Source organism: Nerophis lumbriciformis, linkage group LG16 (assembly GCF_033978685.3).
Source record: "Nerophis lumbriciformis linkage group LG16, RoL_Nlum_v2.1, whole genome shotgun sequence".
Taxonomy (NCBI): Eukaryota; Metazoa; Chordata; class Actinopteri; order Syngnathiformes; family Syngnathidae; genus Nerophis; species Nerophis lumbriciformis.
Window position 1 is genome coordinate 36,145,426 of NC_084563.2, and position 23,438 is coordinate 36,168,863.

The 23,438-nt window shown below is 42.0% G+C and overlaps 1 protein-coding gene across 1 annotated transcript in view; it reads right to left on the reverse strand.

Annotated features, from left to right (window-relative positions):
* The window catches only part of LOC133617218 (uncharacterized), a 34,842-nt gene extending 11,649 nt beyond the window's left edge, over positions 1 to 23,193 (reverse strand). The window contains exons 1-5 of the mRNA XM_061977063.1: positions 22,995 to 23,193; positions 22,793 to 22,891; positions 17,621 to 17,719; positions 8,893 to 9,684; positions 6,156 to 6,301 (exon numbers count right to left, since the gene is read on the reverse strand). Coding sequence (XP_061833047.1) covers positions 6,156 to 6,301; positions 8,893 to 9,684; positions 17,621 to 17,719; positions 22,793 to 22,862 — 1,107 coding nt within the window. The 5' untranslated portion in view covers positions 22,863 to 22,891; positions 22,995 to 23,193. The remainder of the gene's footprint in view (positions 1 to 6,155; positions 6,302 to 8,892; positions 9,685 to 17,620; positions 17,720 to 22,792; positions 22,892 to 22,994) is intronic.
* Between the last annotated feature and the right edge of the window lie 245 nt (positions 23,194 to 23,438).

A 23,438-nucleotide genomic window follows, 5' to 3' on the forward strand; every position in this document is an offset into this window, starting at 1 on the left:
CATTGTTATTGCCTTCTGGTTAGCTAATGTTTGCCCTGCAGGTAATAGTCACTTTTCCACCCCTTTATATATTAGGTATAGTTGTAAGTAAAAAAAAAAAAAGGTCAAAGACAAAGCTATTCGGGTTCTTGTGAGTATATACACTTCACTGCCGATGTGGGGAGGGGCGCCACCTAAAATCTTGCCTAGGGCGCCAGATTGGCCTGCTTCCTATCGGGGCCATTCCGAATGCCATGTGTAACACGGGTGGGAAATAAGCCATATTTCCTCTCATGACATCTCCTCATATTACCTGCGCCGTTTCCACGTTTAATCTCGCGAGTTTAACACACACGCTCACGTGACCCGCTGCAGCCAATCAGGCTCTATAAAATCCAGCATTCCGAGATGGCTGCCAGGTGCGGTGGCTAAGTCTGGGGACATATGAAGCCTGTATGTTTCAAAGTTGTCGTTTGCTTGCATTTTGTAAAAACAACCGTCCAACATTTTACAACTAATTGTAAACTTGTAGGTGCCGAACATCAGGGACGTGTTGTGACGAGAGAGTGTGTCGATGATAAGATATTAAGCCGAGTTGGTAAGTGAATCTGTTTGCTAATAGTAGCGACTAGCCGTACCCATGTATTTCCTATGGGCGGTTAGCATCGGGTTTTAATCCCGTTTCCTCCAATGTTTCTGATCCGATTGAATTTATATTTATGTCGAGTCTTTATTTTGAGTATTTACATATGGTAACTGAGTGTTGTGGCGTTTTGAGGCCATTTGCACTTTTTATGCTATGGTAAAGACAATGAATGAATACTGCCGCTGGTGTGCGGTTACACCCGTCATAGTGACGTCACTGTTATTGTTAATATTACTCCCGTCATAGTGACAACACTGTGTACTGTCGTGTTTATTTTATACATGCATGTGATTGTTTAAATATTGTTAATGTTAGCAGTATTATAGCTAATAATGATAATAAGTGTAACTTATTTATTGAAGGTCGAACGATAGATGACTTAATGTTGATGTTATGTGCGCACATTGATTGAACTTCGGGTCCTGTGCTTACGCAGGCCAGGTCCCTAAGTCTTGGATGGCGAGCTGTAGATAGGCCTCGAGCCTGAGCCCAAGGATCTCCACCTCTCAACCCCTGAACTCCACCTGCTCTGGTCGGGCCGGTAGGCGGCTTATAGCCGAACCCCTTGCCTCGCATCTCATTGCTCTGCGGCCCTTTGCACTACCTCATACACACCCTGCCCATTAACTGTCAAAATAATTTCAAACTATTGAAGTTAGCTTACAGAATAAACATGTCAATCAACCCATATGATTTTTGCTGTAATATTTTTGTTTTGAAAAGTCACTGTTACTGATAGAAAAGTGATGGTTTTAGCAACATTTTAACCTGTCTGAATGCTAATAATCATTTTGCGTCGGGGGGCGAAGGAACCCCCCACCAGGACTTTGTCCTGGACCTACCGGGGCCTGCGGCCCTTGGACCCTGGCTACTAGGTTTTTCTGATTTCAAAAGTTGGCAGGTATGCATTCACCCATTCACACACACATTCACACACTGATGGCGGGAGCTGCCATGCAAGGCGCTAACCAGCAGCCATCAGGAGCAAGGGGTGAAGTGTCTTGCCCAAAGACACAACGGACATGACTAGGATGGTAGAAGGTGGGGATTGAACCCCAGTAACCAGCAACCCTCCGATTGCTGGCACGGCCACTCTACCAACTTCGCCACGGCGCCCCCCCCCCCCCAAAAAAATAGAAAAAATAAATAAAAAATAAAAATACAATTTAAAAATAGACATTAGATGGCAGTTAAAGCACATAATCAGAGCTCATTGTCAAATTAATTAGAACTAATAATAATAATAATAAAATATAATTGTATTTATAATTATAATCATAGAAAGAAACACACCAACCACTTCCTTATTGTCCGATGTCTGCTCTGTTGTCCACAAGTTGCAGACATTCTCCGTGTATGTTTTGCACTTGTCCAGCTTAAACATTAATTTATGTTCCAACACATTTACCATCACATGTTAATAGCATTTGTGAACTGTAAGAGCCATCTATGGCTTTTTTTTTTGTTGGTAAATGAGAGACAATGCGAGATTATCATCACACTTAAACATCTCCAACATGTAAATGCTGCCTCTGGTCAGCATTGCAAATGGAAATGTACCCAACAAATTAAAAATACCCAACATATTGTTGGGTATTGTGGCCAAAGAGCTCAATTTTTGTTTCATCTGACAACAGAACTTTCCACCAGAAGGTCTTATATAGGTCCATGTGATGTCAAATGAAACAAAAATTTAGTTGTTTGGCCACAACACTTAGCAATATGTTTGGGGGAGAAAAGGTGAGGCCTTTAATCCCAGGAACACCATACCTACCGTAAAGCATGGTGGTAGTAGTATTATGCTCTGGGCCTGTTTTGCTGACAATGGTACTGGTGCTTTACAGAGAGTAAATGGGACAATGAAAAAGGAGGATTACCTCCAAATTCTTAAGGACAACCTAAAATCATCAGCCCGGAGGTTGGGTCTTGGGCGCAGTTGGGTGTTCCAACAGGACAATGACCCCAAACACACGTCAAAAGTGGTAAAGGAATGGCTAAATCAGGCTAGAATTAAGGTTTTAGAATGGCCTTCCCAAAGTCCTGACTTAAATGTGTGGACAATGCTGAAGAAACAAGTCCATGTCAGAAAACCAACAAATTTAGCTGAACTGCACCAATTTTGTCAAGAGGAGTAGTCAAAAATTCAACCAGAAGTTTGTCAGAAGCTTGTGGATGGCTACCAAAAGCGTCTTATTGCAGTGAAACTTGCCAAGGGACATGTAACCAAATATTAACATTGCTGTATGTATACTATTGACCCAGCAGATTTGGTCACATTTTCAGTAGACCCATAATACATTCATAAAAGAACCAAACTTCATGAATGTTTTTTGTGACCAACAAGTATGTGCTCCAATCACTCAATCACAAAAAAATAAGAGCTGCAGAAATGATTGGAAACTCAAGACAGCCATGACATTATGTTCTTTACAAGTGTATGTAAACTTTTGACCACGGCTGTAAGTTTATATGGATGGATGTTGTTTCTTAATGGGGAAAGACGTTTATGTCTCTTGTTTTTATGTTAGCCTTAAAGCTTAAAGCACCTGTCAGTCTGTGAGTTTATCAATGTGCAGTTATCAATCATGTTTTTTTTTTTTTAAATAATTTTAATTTAAAACGGTAATATTAACTATTTATCTCTACACCTCTAGTCAACTGGACGTGATGTCCCGTGCTACCTAGGTACTGTAACATGGCACCGTTGGATTTCACGTGAATCTGTGCCTGGTAGGACCAGTAGGATTTGGTCATGCCAAAAATGTACTGAACTCGGTGCCTATCCCTAGTTATAATTGACTTGTTTCAGACATGTTTAACAAGTTACATTAAGAAATATCATGGGTTACGTCTAAGAAGTAAATGTTTATATACCAAATTTCCTAGAAGGCTTTTTGTCATAGACAGAAACAGGAAGCAGGTCTGATAGTTTAGTAGATCAGCAGAGCTGATCTACTAAACGTATGCAAAGTGGATTGCGTCTGTTAGAGGGTAACTGCACTTTTTTTGGAAGTTTGCCTAGAGTTCACAATCATTATGAAAGACAAGACCACACATTTTTTTTCTTTTTAGGATTTTAAAGATGATAAAAAACGCTTGAAAGATGTGGGAGTCACCGTTGTAGCCTTCAAACCCTCTAAGACAACTTCAAAACCCTCAATCAACGTATTATATACACACTGCAAGTATATCGATATAATGTAGTAACAGACATGTTCATAACAATATGTAATACCGTATTTTGATCATTTTAATAATTTCCGGGATTTTTTATTCCGTGCATTGATTTTTGTTTCCATAGCAGCGCATGTCTGACTTCTGGCAACATGTGTGTTCCAACTTCCGGAATCAAACACGTGTGTGTGGGTTCTAATCATGGCAGACTTTGTAACAGACAAGAAACACGACTATTTTTGGACAACTGAGGATTCACAACGTTATCTTTTTGAAGCTAAATATATGGAGGATGAACTACTGCCTATAGAAGACAGCACGAAGAAGAGGGTGAAACGTTGGAGCAGACAGAAGCCGATAGAGTGAGGTGAAAGCGACTCGAAGCTGCAAAATGTGGAATTTGGAGACAAGCTATTTTGACATAAATGGCGTGCTTACCCCAAATCAAAAATAAATGTTCATGGCCAGCTGGACCAGACAGACGTCCATCGAATGAGTCACACTTTATATCGATCATGATACACTCAGCACGTCATGCCTGTCATTACAACTACAGTACATACGCTGTATAGCGGGCTTTGCAAAACAAAACATGAAATGTGGGCTAATACTTTACTTATTCTGTAATATGATTGTTCATGTTTTTCAGTCAGTACAGATTGGTATTCTATCGCAGTATTGTGCAATACAAACTCAAACGCGTTTCGCGATTTTGTTGAAGCTAGCCTATCACTTGCCGTGGTTAGCTCTTACGGCTAATACCGAAGCACACCGATGTGTTACTACGATAGAAAAAGAGTACCTCAGCGTTCACTCTTACAATAACAATGTCGCTACAGCTTGGGCTAATATATGGGTTACGGAACATAAATAAAGTATTGACAGATTTTTAAAATGATTTAGCGGTAGAATTGATTGCTCCTATTAGCTGCATTGCTAGCTACCAAGAACGAGACAATTTATATATGTTGGACTGCAAAAAGAAAAAAAAAACTTTTGTCTTATTGTCTCTCATAATGATTGTGAACGATAGGCAAAATTCCCAAAAAAGTGAATTTCCCCGTTTAAAGAGCAGAACAAGGCTTGCAATCCATTTTGCATCTCTGGCTTCATTAATATGCAAATTATATGCTGATCATCAAAACGCCCAAAATACTGGGAGCGGAAAATGCAAACTTTATTATTTAGCATGCACAGTGTAATTTATCAACACTCATCAGCGTTTGGCAAGTAGTATTCAGCATTTTATTTAGCAAGTGCCAGAAGGACGTGCAAACTGACTCACGACTGCAGGATCATTGCTTGCATTGCAAACACAGAAAATGGACGGACGTGTGCGTGTCAACATTTTTAACAGTAGAAACAAAAAATATTAGACATATTGTCTATTCAGCAATTTTCTTTTATACTTGTATAGGCTTACAGACGGATTACAATTAATTCAATTGATGCATTTTGGTGTCTACTGGCTTTTTTTTCAAAAGTCGTTTGTATTTTTTATTTAGGAAATATATCACTACAATATACCTCTTATATGAAAAGGCACTTTCCATTGTGCATTTTCTCGCATTTGAGTCTTTCCAGAGGTCTTTCCAAATGCTGCTGATGCAATCCACAGCCTCGGGCACAGAATCAAGTGTCAGTGTGCATATCTGTCTCGGTTGCGATTCAGACAAGGTGTTAGAGATTACAGATGTGTGCATCTATTTCAAAACATTGCACACAGGTAGCAGCATAACATGAATGTGCAGAAAATGAGTGTCTCCGTGGTAAAATCCATGTATGCACGCAAAATCCTCATTGAAATAAGGCGGTCTGCACCACTTATTAACAACACACGCAACAACTCATAGTACACGCTATTTTATTTTTTGCACACGCTGTTTTGTGAGTGGTATTTGGATCTTAGTAAATTAGGCCCTTCATATACTGTTACACATTGTTTCTGCTTCGTCTATACAAGAAACGAACATACGCTTGATTAGACCAGGGGTCTCCAAATTACGGCCCGTGGGCCGGATTCGGCCGACCAGCGTCCAAAGACTGGCCTGCGGGAAGTCCCAAGTTAAAAAAAAAACAACAAAAAAAAAGAAGGTTTTTTTATGAGTATTTTTTAAAATCTGTCCTTTCTAATCCATTTTCTAGCGCTTGTTACTCTCGGTGTCACCTAGCCAAATCATATTGTCTACAAATGCATTTCCCCATCGATAATGTGACATCATCGCGCTCGGAAAATATATACAGCCCGGCAATTTTTTTTAACCCAATCGCGAAATACTGAACAAACTATTTGATTAGTGGCGCTTCTTGATAAAACACAAAGACAGTCTGTTACACATCACAGGATCAAACCCACCATTTCGTCTTTGCTGTTTATGATTACCAGGTCAGCTCCTTTTCCTTGACAGTAGCTTCTGCTTAGGTACCATGTCTTCTTGGACGAAATAGAACTATAATAGCAGTTTGTCTCAAACTTCTTCCAGCCACTTGGACAGGTTTTAACTGAAAAAAAAAAAAAAGTTAATTGATTTGAGCATTTTTACATGACAACCATTTTTAACATGGAAATATGGAATTGAAGGATGATCTTATCAAATACCATTTTAACGAATAATTAAATCCTGTACATTATTTGTATTTGTGTCAATTCTGTTAATTATTTTTTTATTGACAGTGTGACCCTAATTATTTCTCTGGGCGTAGTCAGGAAAGTTTATTTTCTCTCCAACATTTTGTCCATGTAAAGAAAATTCAGACAAGAAACAACATCCTCCACAGTGAACATTTGCTTTTACTTTATTATTTTTAGTTTAGACTTACACATCTCAGGAAAAACATCCCTGTTATGCAAAACATGAATATATCTTTATTGATGGAAGGCAAGAAAAACAAAGTGCCAGACTAGAACTAAGAATGACAGCAGACCGGCTTTCAGGTTCAGTTCAAAACTTTGGAGAGACTCAGAATGTTTTAGCCAAATTTAAGTCCCTGTTGTGTAGAACTTGACAACAGGGCACTTCTGAGTAACAATGGCCACATCCCCATGTAATGTACCCTATATATATATATATATATATATATATGTAAAAACCACTGACACTTCAATAAAATCCCCTGAAGAGCAGGGAAACCTGCGAAACAGGCATGTAGTGATGAAATAGCCTCTGTGTTGTTTGCTGACCTAACGTATATACACATATGTACAAACCTCGTTTCCATATGAGTTGGGAAATTGTGTTAGATGTAAATATAAATGGAATACAATGATTTGCAAATCCTTTTCAACCCATATTCAATTGAATGCACTACATAGACAACATATTTGATGTTCAAACTCATAAACTTTTTTTTTTTTTGGAAAATAATAATTAACTTAGAATTTCATGGCTGCAACACGTGCCAAAGTAGTTTGGAAAGGGCATGTTCACCACTGTGTTACATGGCCTTTCCTTTTATCAACACTCTATAAACGTTTGGGAACTGAAGAGACACATTTTTTAAGATTCTCAGTTGGAATTCTTTCCCATTCTTGCTTGATGTACAGCTTAAGTTGTTCAACAGTCCGGGGGTCTCCGTTGTGGTATTTTAGGCTTCTAATGCGCCACACATTTTCAATGGGAGACAGGTCTGGACTACAGGCAGGCCAGTCTAATACCCACACTCTTTTACTATGAAGCCACGTTGAGGTAACACGTGGCTTGGCATTGTCTTGCTGAAATAAGCAGGGGCGTCCATGGTAACGTTGCTTGGATGGCAACATATGTTGCTCCAAAACCCGTATGTACCTTTCAGCATTAATGGCGCCTTCACAGATGTGTAGGTTACCCATGTTTAGGGCACTAATACACCCCCATACCATCACACATGCTGGCTTTTCAACTTTGCGCCTATAACAATCCGGATGGTTCTGGTCCTCTTTGGTCCGGAGGACAAGACGTCCACAGTTTCCAAAAACAATTTGAAATGTGGACTCGTCAGACCACAGAACACTTTTCCACTTTGTATCTGTCCATCTTAGATGAGCTCAGGCCCAGTGAAGTCGACAGCGTTTCTGGGTGTTGTTGATAAACGGTTTTCGCCTTGCATAGGAGAGTTTTAACTTGCACTTACAGATGTAGCGACCAACTGTAGTTACTGACAGTGGGTTTCTGAAGTGTTCCTGAGCCCATGTGGTGATATCCTTTACACACTGATGTTGCTTGTTGATGCAGTACAGCCTGAGGGATCGAAGGTCACGGGCTAAGCTGCTTACGTGCAGTGATTTCCCCAGATTCTCTGAACCCTTTGATGATATTACAGACCGTAGATGGTGAAATCCCTAAATTCCTTGCAATAGCTGGTTGAGAAAGGTTTTTCTTAAACTGTTCAACAATTTGCTCACGCATTTCTTGACAAAGTGGTGACCCTTGCCCCATCCTTGTTTGTGAATGACTGAGCATTTCATGGAATCTACTTTTATACCCAATCATGGCACCCACCTGTTCCCAATTTGCCTGTTCACCTGTGGGATGTTCCAAATAAGTGTTTGATGAGCATTCCTCAACTTAATCAGTATTCATTGTCACCTTTCCCAACTTCTTTGTCACGTGTTGCTGGCATCAAATTCTAAAGTTAATGATTATTTGCAAAAAAAAAATGTTTATCAGTTTGAACTTTAAATATGTTGTCTTTGTAGCATATTCAACTGAATATGGGTTGGAAATGATTTGCAAATCATTGTATTCCGTTTATATTTACATCTAACACAATTTCCCAACCCATATGGAAACAGGGTTTGTACATATACAAATAAAAATATGAATCTGTGCATGCAGAAGGGCCAATACGTCACGTAGATGCATACACAGATATGTGGTTTCTCCTGTGCCTGAGGATGAGCTCACACATTCTTCATGGACAAAAGTTGTCCAAGCTAAGGCTTATTAAAGCCTACTTAAGGTCCACTAGGGATCATAAAACTATCTGTGCCAAATTCAAATAAGTCCTATCCTTTCCTCCCATTCAGAACCTGCACTGCTCTGCAGGCGCCTGCTCTTGTTCTAATTTTCAATGTTTGTCTTTCCCACGTAAAAACAACTTAAATAGGTTTTTACCTTTAGTTGTGTTCAGTTCGGTGACGGTAGCCCTCAGCTGTTCTACCTCAGCAGTCAGGTTGGTGATGACGGTCCTCTGCTGGTCTCTCTCCTTCGACACATTTTTCAACGAGTTTTCAAGTCCTCGTTTCTCTTCAATGGTGGAATTGTAGGAGGCGAGCAGCTCGTCTGCGGCTTTGCTGAGTGTCAAGTACGCGTCCTGCAAGATGCCTTTTTCCAATGTCACATTTCGGTGACTGCTGGCGATGTCGTCTTTCTCACTGGAGGAGGAGTTGTACCGCTGCTGCAGGTGTTCAATATCAATTATCAGGCTGTTGTAACTCATTTGCAGCTTCTCTTTGGAACGTGTGGCATTATTGAATTTGTTCTGCAAAAGGTCCCTCTCTTTGGTTACCGTGTCACAGTTGGCCTGTAGGCTCATTTTGCTCTTGACCACTGAATCATACTTTTGTTGCAGCAAGTCATTGCCTGTAGACAAGGCGTTGTTATTAGTCTGCAGCTGCTCCTTGCTGGCCTTTAGCTGCTCCAGCTCGTTGTTTAGAGCAGTGTTGCTGGCCTGCAACTGGCTTTTACTCTCTTTCAGCTGGTTGGTTTCCGCAGTCAGTAGGTTGTTGTTGGTTTCCATTTTGGTTTTCATTTTCGACATGTAGTCCAAGTTTTTTTGCACCTGCTCATTATTGGTGACCATGTTCCTCTTCTCGTTCTGTACACTCTTCAGGTTCTCTTGTAAGTTGTCGTTTTCCACTTTCGTGGCTTCTAACTTCTCCTGAGTGTTTCTACCGACTCCCTTGTCTGACACACATGAAAGAAAACACACGGATCGTCAATTGCACTACTTTTGACATTGTGTTTTTCTTTGTTTCTTGTATTAAACAAGTCTACTTTGTCAAATTCCTTGTGTGTTAAACATACTTGGCCAATGAATCGGATTCTTATTTGTACACTGTTACTAAAATCTGTTGATTTTACAGTAAAGACCTGGCAGCTCAAAATTGACAGTTTTGTTTATAGTGTATCACTAGCAGCTAAATTAGTCAGGTTTATAGTGTATCACTGGCAGCTCACCACCGATTGTTGCCGCTCAAAAAGCTAAGTGCTATTTTTCTATCTGTGTGCTTCTAATTGTTTTACAGCTTTCTTTATTACTTCTCCAACACATTTAGTAGTCTTATCAAACTTACACAGCACCTTCTGTTTCACAGCCGCACTTTCAGCGAGCTAGCTGCTAAGCTAAGCTAGTTCCGGTCCAAAGCTACTGTGCTTCGAAGACAGCAAGCACTCGACTCGGTGAAAGTAATAACAAAGTCCTGTTGCCCCGCTGCTGCTACTTGCGCCTGCTGCTGCAGTTCGCCGTTCAAAGTTAAGTGCTGTCTTTCTATATGTGTGCTTCTAATTATTTTACAGCTTTCTTTATTCCTTCCCCAACAAATTTAGTAGTCTTATCAACTTACAAAGCACCCACTATCAGTTAGACTCCCTCACTATCAGCTAGCTAGTTGCTAAGCTAGCAAAGGTAAGCTAGTCCCGGTCCGAAACAAGGTGAGCAGAGTCATTTCGTAACTTTAGGCTCCACGACTAGCCCAGTTTGTAGCAGCCCTAAGCGGCTTACAAGCAACAGTGAAACGGTTGAGACGCATAATAGATTTAGCCTTTGAGCTAGTTCCACACCCCAGTCTATCGGACACCACACCTAAGTGATAGGGGACATTATGGCTTGGAGAACCAGCCATAATTAAGTGCCACTAGCTACGCAGACATAGATGTACACATCTGCTCCAATGACACTAGGATGAGACAGTCAGAGATTATAAAGAGGGACATAGCCCGGACTTGTAATCTCGCCAGAAAGATGGCTCGGCATCAAGTACTTGTCTCGGGCCCCCTGCCTGGAGAAGGCAATGATGAGAGGTACAGCAGATTAGTCTCGCTTAACAAGGGGATGGCTAGTTTTTGTAGAGAACAGAGACTGACGTTTATTGATAATTGGCCCTCTTTCTGGGGCAAACCAGGCTTGCTGAGGAAGGACGGCCTTCACCCTAACCGAGAAGGCGCCACCACTCTTTCTAGAAACAGAAACATCTCTGTGAACCCTTTCAATCCAGTTTCAGGATCAATCACTCTACTGAGACGGCCCTTGCAATAAATTAATGATCTGTTGCCAAATATGGATGCTGATATGTCATACATGTTGCTGCTACTTGATCTCAGCGCTGCTTTCAATACCGTCGATCAAAACATTTTATTAGAACGTATCAAAACATGTATTGGTATGTCAGACTTAGCCTTTTCTTGGCTTAACTCTTACTTACTAACAGGTTTTAGTCTGTCTTCCATAACAACCTGACCTTGGAGTATGTTGAGGTAACGTGAGAAGTTCTATAGGGTTCGATTCTTGGCCATGCACTCCTCCGTATCAATATGCTGCCGCTAGGTGACATCACATGCTAATATGGTGTTAGCTTTCACTTTTATGACACCCAACTATACATGCCCTTAGAGCTGATCAACATGCCAGATTGTAGTCACCTGGAGGTGTGTCTAAATGAAATCAAACAATGGATGTCCAGCAACATTTTGCATCTTAACGTTAAGAAAATGGAAATGTTCACTATAGGTCCTGCTAGACACCAAAACCTATTTAATAATACCACCTTAACATTTGACAGCCAAACAATTACACAAAGCAACTTGGTAAAGAATCTCAGTATTATCTTTGACCCAACTCTCTCATTTGAGTCACACATTAAGAGTGTTACTACTTTGTAAAACAACCTTCTTTCATCTCCGTAATATTGCTAAAATTTGTCCAATTTTGTCCACCATCCACATTGAGATTATTAATCATGCGTTCGGTACGTCTCGTCTCGATTACTGTAACGTGTTATTTTCTTGTCTTCCTATGTCTAGCATTAAAAGATTACATTTGGTACAAAATGCGGCTGCTAGACTTTTGACAAGAACAAGCAAGTTTGATCATATTACGCCTATACTGGCTCACCTGCACTGGCTTCCCGTGCACTTAAAATGCGACGTTAAGGTTTTACTACTTACGTATAAAATACTAAACGTCCTAGCTCCGTCCTATCTTGCTGATTGTATTGTACCATATGTCCCGGCCAGAAATTTGCGTTCTAAGAACTCCGGCCTATTAATGATTCCCAGTGACCAAAAAAAGTCTGCGGGCTATAGAGCGTTTTCTATTCGGGCTCCAGTACTCTGGAATGCCCTACCGGTAACACTTAGAGATGCTATCTCAGTAGAAGCATTTAAGTCCCATCTTAAAACTAATTTGTATATTGTAGCCTTTAAATAGAACCCTTTTTAGACCAGTGATCTGCCGTTTCTGTTTTCTGCTCTGCTTCCCTCTCCTGCGAAGAGAGGTTATCAGGTGGCCACAGATCAGTTTTAATGGATGAAGTGCTAGCTGTCCAATTAGGGACCACTCCCCTGAGCATCAGTTGGTGACGTTGCTACACTGCGGACTTGTCTACATACAAGAGGATCCCCATTCTCATTGTGCCCGTTAGGTTGAGTTTTTTCTTGCCATGATGTGGGATCAGAACGAGGATGTTGTTGTGGTTTGTGAAGCCCTTCGAGGCATATGTGATTAAATAAACTTTGATTGATTGATTGAAAAACAGCACCACTGTTATAATACAGCAACTGAGCTGCTGTTTTTCTTTTACTGTAAAATCTAGTTTTTGTTTTACAATGTATTAACCTGACTCTCGCCAGATCCTTGTTGTGCGCTGAGCTCCACTCAAGAATCTGGGACATCTCAATAGGAGATGTATTTCAGAAGGCGGGCCCTTGTAAAAAAATCATTGTATGTGATGAATTGATTAACGTGGACCCCGACTTAAACAAGTTGAAAAACGTATTCGGGTGTGTGGAGGGGGCGTGGTTGGCGCGTCTCCTGCGGGAAGGGCGTGTGCAGGAGCCGGCTACGAAGCAGCTGACAGGTGAGTGGATTTCCCAGCTGAAGCGGGTTATCTAATCACCTGTCTCCCTTATTAGGGGCGCCCAAGGCCATGATGGGAAGGGAGAGCGGAGAGAAAAGAGAAAGCACATGCCAGCGAGAGAGAAAAAAATCTGAAAATACCTCAAATAAAAGACTTGTTGAACCTTGGACTGGAGGTCCCCTCAATCCAACACGCCACAGCGAAACCACACAGACAGAGATCCCCACAACTGGCGCCCAACTGGCCTGTGGCTGGAAAAAATGTCCGCCAACAAATGGCCCAGCAAGACTAAATCCTGTAGGCGATGGCCGGCCGGATGTGAGCGGCACCACCACCAGGTCCAGCGGCCTCCATGCAGCGCATGGCGGAGGCCGAAGACCCCCGGGCCTTCCTCAACATCTTCAAGGCCACGGCAGCATCGTGCGGGTAGCCTGGAAAGGAATGGGGGGTGCACTTGCTACCGCTGCTGGCATGGGAAGCACAGCTGGCAGCGCTTCGCCTACCGGCGGCCTCCCGGGTGCACTTCCCGGACTTGAGAAGGGCAATACTGGCCCGGGTCGGCAGAGGACCACCGATGCCGGTTCCGGGCGCTGCGGCTGGGAGCAGAGGACCGCCCATTCGCGCTCGGGCAGCAGCTTCGAGACGCGGCGACCCGGTGGCTGCACACAACAACGAGCGACAACCCAATACTGGAGCTCATCCTGCTGGAGCAGTTCCTGGAAGCCATACCCGCGGGGACATCAGCGTGGGTCAGATACTACCGCCCACGCGACCTTACAGCGGCGGTGACGCTGGCCAAGGATCACCTGGCGGTGCACCGGGAAGCGCGGCGGGAGCAGGTGACCTAGAGGACGGCCGAGCGCCCCGTACCAGCCCCGCGCAGATGGCACGCACAGCAGGAGGAGGCGGCGCCACTGGTTCCGCGACACCGCCCGGCAGACGCGGCCTCGACCTGCTACCAGGTTTTCATACACCCATGACAACGCGGCGCAGGACGCGCCAATGGCAACAGACAGCTTCACCAGGGGGGGTCCTGGGGTTTTAATCTCTCCTCTGCTCCTCCTTTCTTCCAGGGTCCAGGCACTGCTGAGATGCCACATGGGGTATGATTAGACACTCAATCGGGTAATGGTCCCATTCTATTGGCCGGGCATCCGGGCAGATGTGCACCGCTGGTGTGCCTGCCCAAACTGCCAGGTGGTGAACCCGGCGGCAAACCCCAAGGCGCCCTTGCGCCAATTGCCACTCATGGAGGTCCCCTTTGAAATAATTGGTGTGGACCTCATCGGACCATTTCAACCGAGCACACGGGATATCGTTTTGTGCTAGTCCTGGTTGATTACGCAACTCTGTATCCCGAAGCCGTGCCGCTGCGTTCCATCTCTGCAAAGAATTTAGCACAAGCGCTGTTTCAGGTCATCTCCCGGGTCGGAATCCCGAAAGAGATTCTGACTGACCAGGGTGCGTCCTTTATGTCACGCACGATAAAGGAACTATACGGGTTACTGGGAATTAAAGCGATCCGCACCGCGTGTACCACCCACAAACTGACGGGCTGGTGGAGCGGCTAAATAAAACGCTGAAAACCATGATCCGTAAGTTTACGCATAAGGACAAACAAAATTGGGATAAATGGCTAGAGCCCCTACTGTTTGCAATGTGGGAAGTACCCCAGTCCTCCACAGGATTCTCTCCTTTTGAATTATTATACGGCGTAGAGGAGGGGGAGGAGTTCAGACCAAAGGTCCGGCGCTCTGTCCTGCCCTCCCCCTCTTCTGTGATAATTAGCTCACGTTAGCGCAGAAAGCGTATGTTGCCAAACTGCAGCAGCGCTTTTCTGATGTGTTCTCCACTCGGCCCGGCCGCACTTACCTCATCCAACATCATATTGAGACCAGCCCGGGTGTTACAGTGCGGTCTCGGCCCTACAGGCTCCCCGAACACAAACGCAAAGTGGTTCGGGAGTAATTTAAAATCCATGCTGATGTTGGGGGCAATAGAGGAATCCCACATCGTTCTGGTAGAGAAGAAGGATGGGTCAATGCAGTTCTGTGTGGATTACCGCAAGGTAAATGAGATATCACGTTTTGACGCTTACCCAATGCCCCGGGTCGACGAGCTCCTGGATCAGCTGGGCACTGCTTGTTTTTTTACGACACGGGATTCGACCAAGGGCTACTGGCAGATTCCCTTGTCACCAGAGTCCAAGGAAAAAAACGGCATTTTCCACTCCAGAAGGATTATACCAATTTGTGACCCTTCCGTTCGGCTTGTTCGGTGCGTCCGCTACGTTCCAGCGCCTCATGGACCAGGTGCTGCGCCCTCACAAAGCATACGCGGCCGCTTATCTGGATGACATCATCATCCATAATGGCGGCTGGGAAGAAAACATGCGGCGGGTGGGGGCAGTACTCGAGTCCTTAGGCAGGCAGGGCTCACAGCCAACCCGGCGAAGTGCGCGGTTGGCCGGAGGAAAGTACGGTATCTGGGATACCACTTGGGAGGAGGGCAGGTGCGCCCGCCAATAGACAAAACAGCAGCGATCGCAGCCTGTCCACCCCCCAAGACGAAAAAAGAGGTGAGGCAGTTTTTGGGTCTGGCCGGCTACTACTGTAGGTTCATTCCCCTGTGTGCGGACCTGACCAGCCCACTGACTGACCTCACCCGAGAGGGTGCTCCAGATCTGGTCCGGTGGACGGAGCAGTGTCAGCAGGTGTTCGAGAAGGTAAAAACAGCCCTCTGCGAGGAGCCGGTACTGCACATGCCTAACTTTGCTATCCCCTTCTGTCTGCAGGCGGACGCGTCGGGCAGGGGGCAGGGGGCTGGGAGCGGTGCTGTCCCAGCGGGTGGAGGGCGTCGACCGACCCGTACTATACATTAGCCAAAAGCTCTCGGACCGGGAGGCGAGGTACAGCACGGTGGAGAGGGAGTGCCTCGCTATCCGGTGGGCGGTCGGGGCCCTCCGGTACTACCTGCTGGGGCGCTCCTTCAGCCTCTGCTCGGACCACAAACCCCTCCAGTGGCTTCACCGCATGAAGGATGCCAACGCGCGGATCACCCGGTGGTATCTCGCTTTGCAACCCTACAACTTCCGAGTGGTCCACAGACCGGGTGCGCAGATGGCCGTGGCCGACTTCCTCTCACGCTCCTCTACAGAGGGGGGGCGGGAGGGGGCGCGGCCGAAAGGCTGCCCAGCCTGAGTCTGGCGGTAGAGGTATGTGGAGGGGGCGTGGTCGGCGCGTCTCCTGCGGGAAGGGCGTGTGCAGGAGCCAGCTACAAAGCAGCTGACAGGTGAGTGGATTTCCCAGCTGAAGCGGGTTATCTAATCACCTGTCTCCCTTATTAGGGGTGCCGGAGGCCATGATGGGAAGGAAGAGCACCACAGGGTGTTACCATTTAGTGGTCAATTGTACGGAATATGTACTGTACTGTGCAATCTACTAATAAAAGTTTCAATCAATCAATCAATTGGATAAACCACTTGTCCGTTATCTTGAATGACGTGCTACTTCAACCACTCACATCGAAATCAACCCGTGACGCTGATGAGAGCAGCGCTGGGAAATCCAAACACGGTCGGAAGAAGAGCCAAAACATTCTTGCCACCAATAAATGCCTTCAAAACCGTTCTCTGTTTATCTTTTAAATAATTAATATTCGATCAATGTCCCAAAACAGTTGCAATAACAGAATCAATGTCAGCACACGACTCCTCGCTCCGTGCCGTCATTGTTGTTTGAATCAAACATTCCCTTCGGCGCTACGTCACATCTATGAAATCACGCCCGGCGATCCTGATTGGTTCATTATTTTTTGCTATCTTGAAGGAGTTTGCAATGCCTTCGAGCCCAGACCCTTTTGTTGAGCTCAGCAAACTACAAGGATCTGGCGAGAGTCAGGTTAACAATGTATTAATGTACAAACTTGTAAATGGAAAAATGATACCTCCTGTTATTTTTTATGATAATATTCTAGTGATTGAGCTGTCCATTTCGTCTTCTAGCATAAGATCAATGGTCGTTGTTTTTACAGTGCATCACTGTACAGTAGGAAGGGCATTCATAAAGCCCCATTTGTTGCGGTTTACCTGACACTTGAAACATGACAAATTGGGAGGGTTACACTTTACTTTAGCATAGGGGCTAAAGTAAAGTGGGGGATATATAGCTCGGTTGGTAGAGTGACCGTGCCAGCAACTTGAGGGTTCCAGGTTCGATCCCCGCTTCCGCCATCCTAGTCACTGCCGTTGTGTCCTTGGGCAAGACCCACCTGCTCCCAGTGCCACCCACACTGGTTTAAATGTAACTGAGATATTGGGTTCCACTATGTAAAGCGCTTTGAGTCACTAGAGAAAAGCGCTATAAAATATAATTCACTTCACTTCACTAGATGGCAGTAGAGTGTTGAATATCTTAAAATGTGTTTTGTGGCAATTCCAAAAGAAAAACAGTTCTAATGTTATATTTATGTTAAAATTCTAGTGAGTGAGTTGCTACTTTTCTTCACCGTAAAAACCTCAGTTGTTGTGTACTGTAAGTGGAAAAACTGCATGACTGTTAGTTTTACTGTAAAATTATTGCAACGGAGCTGCCAGTTGTTTTTTTTACTGTCAAAATGTACGGTCAATTTTCTTATAGGTAATTACTGTAATTAGAAAAACAGTACCACCTTTTTGTTAATGATACAATTCTACTGATTGAGCTGACATTTTTTTACCATAATGATTTTTTTTTACAGTGTAGCAAATATAATAAAAATATACTTACAATAGGCTGCTTGACCTATGAGCCCAATCACCAGGGCAGCACACAGCACACCAAAGCAGAGCGTCGCAGTCTTGAAAGGACTGTTTTTCAATGCATAGACTGAAAGAAAAATATCAAACTACAATTAATATTGCACATTTTATAGATATACGCCGATCGATCGGCCACGGATCATTATTCATTTCAATTTAATTTTAATTTCAATTTATTTGGAACATGTTTAAACTTTTCAAGCACAAATTTTGCTCAAGTGATCGACTGTCCAAAATGTGTGGAAAAAAGCAAAGCTTGTCTGGTACCACACCCCTGTGCCATAAACAGCAGGGAAAAAAACATAAAGAAAGAACCAGCTGAACACTACATGAGCAAGCACGCGGCAACGGAGGTAAGGAAAATCTCCCCAGTGGGAAGAAACCTTGGACAGAACCCAGGCTCTGTGGGGTGGCCGTCCGTCTCGAGCAGTTGTGTATAGAAAGAGAGAAAGACTTAAAAACCACAGAGATCAGCTATAGATAAAAAAATAAATATTTCAAAAGGAGTACAGTAGTATAAAGCAGAAATTATTCTAATTCTACCCCAGTCCTTTAATGAGTATATGATAGCAATATCAGACACTTTACTTAACTCAACAGTTCTTTTGCATACTTTGTAAACACCATCTGCTTGTACTGTTTCTTAAACTGGATCACATTGGCTACACTATTTGAGTTATTTACTAATCCATTCCATAAATTACAATATTTTTTGGACTATAAATTCATTTTATTTTCTCAAAAACAGACAGTTGCGCCTTAAAACCCGGTGCGCCTAATGTACGGAATAATTCTGGTTGTGCTTCAAGACCTCGAATCAATTTTTTTGGTACATGGTGTAGTGATAAGTGTGACCGGTGCATGGTGATGGCAGTCACACATACGAGATGCCAAAGTTGTGTGCAGGACGTCTGAACAACTTAACAACTGGCGCCATGTTTGGTACCAAAGACGTGTACGGCTGTGCCCGTAAGCATGCAACTGAGTCGTACTGATGTTAGATTTCCTGACGAAATAAACTGTTCAACAATTTGCTCACGCATTTGTTGACAAAGTGGTGCCCCTCACCCCATCCTTGTTTGTGAATGACTGAGCATTTCATGGAATCTACTTTTATACCCAATCATGGCACCCACCTGTTCCCAATTTGCCTGTTTACCTGTGGGATGTTCCAAATAAGTGTTTGATGAGCATTCCTCAACTTTATCAATATTTATTGCCACCTTTCCCAACTTCTTTGTCACGTGTTGCATCAAATTGTAAAGTTAATGATTATTTGAAAAAAAAAAAAAATGTTTATCAGTTTGAACAACAAATATGTTGTCTTTGTAGCATATTCAACTGAATATGGGTTGAAAATGATTTGCAAATCATTGTATTCCGTTTATATTTACATCTAACACAATTTCCCAACTCATATGGAAACAGGGTTTGTAGTTTATTAAGATATTCTGATTGATTGTGTCAACTGCTTTTGTTAAATTCATAAACACTGCAGCTGAGATAGGCACAAGAACCCCCCGCAACCCCAAACGGGACAAGCGGTACATGGATGGATGCAGCACCACATTTTTTACTATCTATTGCATTGGTGATCTCTTCCGTTATTTCGATTAATGCCATTGATGCTGAAATATTAGCTCTGTATCCGTATAGGTTTTCTGTCAGTGTTTAATTTGTATTCATGAATTCGTCCAATCTTATCTTAAACAGTTTTTCCTTGGTTTTAGAAAATTGTGGAAGTAGAGAAACAGGTGCAGAGTTTATAAACTGGTGTTTGTTTCCAGTCTTACAAATGTTATTTGGGAATTTGCCTGTTTAAAATGATAGGTTGCTGATATATGTTAAAGGTTCTGAAATCTTTTCAATAAAGAGTCCATATAAATTCTGCTACAGTCAGTTGAGGTCTTGGCTTTACCTTTTTTTACAATATTAATTATTTCCTCTTTTGTCACACCTTCTAGGAACATCGAGTTGGGGTGTCATCAAGTCCTCAACTGATTTGGGATCCGGAATCTTTTCCTCTAGATTTCGTCCAATGTTCACAAAGTACTTCTCAAAGTTTTCAACTACTTTGTTCATATTGTCATCTTCAACATTTCCGTCTGAGAAGTATTTAGGATAATCATTCTGAGCACCATTTTTAATAATGCTATTTAGGATGCCCCATGTTGCGCTCACATTGTTTTTGTTCCAGTCTAATAATTGACAAATATTTCCTATGTGTTCGTAATATGCCAGTTAGCTTGTTATTATATGTTTTGTACTTGTTTTCTGCCTCTGTAGAGCTTTGTTTTATAAATGTTCTTTGTTCTAAAATCTGAATTTCTCCTCCGGGACTAATAAAGTATATGATTGACGATAATAAATTCTTCTGGTTGATTGACTGTTTTTCGTTTACTTCTTACGAATTTGTTTCAATGGACAGTGTTTGTCATAAAGCATCACGTAAGTATAAAAACAATTACCATATGCATCATCTACATCATTTTCACTGTATGCATGGTCCCAACTTTGATCTCTCAGATCATTTCTGAGAGCAGTCATACTTTGTTCTGTGCAGATTGTTCGAAATGTCTTTTAGTCATGGATGTTCCTTTTCTTGTAGTTTCCGTCATAGATTGTGAAAACTAGCAGATGATCACTGATGTACATATTTTTTTTACCACTTTGTAGTTTAAGTTCTTCATCATTTTCACAGTTACTCTCTCTCCGTTCTTGTTAGTTCTATATGATATCATTATAATTATCTGATATATTTTTGTTTATATTCTTCCAGTTCAAAATCAATTTATTTCGCATCTAACCATTTTTCTGAGATAGCGATCACATCATTGAATTGTTCCAAAACATGCTTCATGTTGTTGTCGTTTGCATACAAACTTCTGCTGTTATGATGAATAATCAACAGTTTGTTTCCGATTGTAATGTTTCCATTATATTGTTCGTCTGCATAATAAAAACAAGTATTACTTGTGTGAAAGAAAAAAATTGCATCTGGATTTATATCCTCATCTAATTCTGGACTATATGTATATATGCTGAAGGTTTTCAGTTCCATATATTTCTGTTCAGCAGTCTTTTGTTTTTCTCAATGAATGTATTAATTTGCACCTCAGCACAGATCTTCTTGTTCGGTTTTCCCTTAGAGCGTTGTAATTTTATAGTTAAATGTCAATATTTGTTTTCCGTCGAACTCCATTATTGCTGTTGTTGTTGTTTGGGTTGCTCTCTGTGTTTCAAAATTTGTCCAGGTCCTTGATGTATTTGACAACAAGGACTCTTGCTTCTGGACCCCTATTCAGTTTGATGTAGATTTTGCAGTTGGCGCTCCAATTCCCTGAATTTTCCACCATTTCTTCAAGTATTCAAGTCATTCATGTATACATTTGTACCGGTCAGCTTTTTTCCCTGTGTCAGCAATGCCATTTCGGATTTCCTGTTGGCAAGCTTCACAATGATGACTGGCATGGTGTTGTTGCCTCTTCTATTCAGGCCATGCACGCATCGATGGCGTTAATATTGACATCAATTCTCTTTGATTGCAGAAAGTTGACCACTTGTTGCTCCGTTGAAGCGGTGTCTATGTCGTTTGGTTTTCCTCCATTGTCAACTGCTCTTGAATAGAATCGAAGATTGATGCATAGCCCTGCAATGATGTCATTCTGTCGTGTAAACTTATCCATTTCCTGGTTGATGTTTTCCAAAACACTGATATTCCCCAGGTTGGTGATATTTTGTTGTCTAAAATCTCTTCCCTTGATTGATTGAATGATTGATTGAAACTTGTATTAGTAGATTGCATAGTACAGTACATATTCCGTACAATTGACCCAAATAAGTTTTTTAAGTTGTTTAAGTCAGGGTCCACGTTAATCAATTCATGGTAAGTTCTTGAAGTCAGTGTTATCTTGTAGCAACTGTTGGCACACTGCTTCTATCGCCACTTTAATGTTCTCCACAACACTGCTGTTGTCCCAATGGTTGTTGTCTTGCTGTTTGGCATTCGACTGTTGGCGCAATGTTGCATTGTCCTCTTCCAGCTTCTCCACCTCCTGTTTTAATGCTGTGTTGTCTTCATTGAAAATCTTCATTTCTTCTCTGAACTTTCTAAATTCCATCATATCATTACGAGATTATTTTCTGTCTCTGATAATCTGTTCTTGGAGATTTACAAGATATTTTTGTACACCATTGATAATATGTTCATGGAGATTGTTGGTTCCTATTGGCGCTTTTAAGTCCGGTTCCACCTCTGGTAAGGCTGTATTATTGCCCTGTTGACGACTTCTTGTCGTGCTCATGGTTGGTCGGCAGCAAAGTTGGTGTTGTTCGCTTCCACGGCAAGTGGCGGCTCTAAGGTGTTTTTTCACCGTGGATCACTTGTGTGGTCAGAAGCGTTTAAAATATGTCCAACTTTTTCAGTTTTGTGGTCTAGCTTTGGGTTACGAGCATTTAGCTAGTTAGCCCCCAGCTTTTCGGCACCTTCGGTTATGAGTTGAAGTCGAATATGTTAACAAGCTGTCCTGTAGCTGTTATCACAATCAGTAGTCAGGAGATTACAGTTTTTAGTTAATTTGTGGTGTCAGGAGCGGAGCTCTTCTAGTTTTTGTCGTCCTCGGAAAACAGAAAGTGACGTGTCGGAGTGTTTAGAAAGTACAAGAAAGAATAAGCCTGATGAACATTTTGAACCTTATTTAAAAATGTTATTCATCTCATTGTGTGAATCTAAACTTCCTAACCATTAATTAATAAGAACATTATTTATTGTCAATTTATGTATTGGTATTTATTTACTTACTAATTCATTTATGTATTTACGTACTAGTTTATTAAAAGTAACTGTTGTGTTACATATTGAGTACAAACAAATGTGTTAGAAATGACTATGAAAGGAAAAGGGGTAGGATTAAATACGCTCTGCTCCTTCCTACAACTTTTCGGACATGTTGTCATGAGAAACTGGAAAAATGTGACATCTCATATTGTAATTGTATGCATGTTCGAAATAAACGAACACCATAACCATCATTGGTTATACCGATAGTCGTAAAATAAATCATAATATAAAACAGTAACAGTTTGTACTGCAACATATAAAATGCTATCTAAAACGGGTTATTAACAGTTGTTCTGTTACCTGAAAATGGAAGCTTGGTGCCATTCATTATTAGACGCTTGTATCCTGCATTGTCTTCCTCAATGTCCATTGTTGTCGCTGTAGAAACACTCAAGTTTCCTTTTGAATGCAATAGTTGATCCAGCGTGGTAGTATGAATAAAAGTTTTAGTGTTTGATTTGAAACAAATAATGAATGTCAGTTTTAAGGAAAGAAAACTTACCAGTCCTTGTAGATATGATGATATAAAAGTTGTTTTCTTAACAGGCAAAGCAAAAGCAGTAGAAGTACAGAGTATATATAATATATATTGTGCAGAGCAGTTCTTGGTAAAAGTCTGAGTTAGAGTCAAACTATTCTGCACTTGACATCGTGAGAAATAAAGCAGCTTGATTTCAGAAGCTCACTATTTCACAACATGAAACAATATCAGGAAGAAGCGATTTCACAAACCGCAAAGATGCTGAATGATCAGTTTTATACCGTCAAACTTTTGAAAAAAAAAAGAAGTCTGAGTCAGTTGTTTAACTTTCCCAACATTTTTATTTGTTACACAAAGAATCTCAAATTTGCTGATTCCACACATTTATGCACAATTACATTTTCGGACAGAAACCTCAACACCAGTTTTTGACTTTTGTTTTCTATATTTTACACACCATGAATC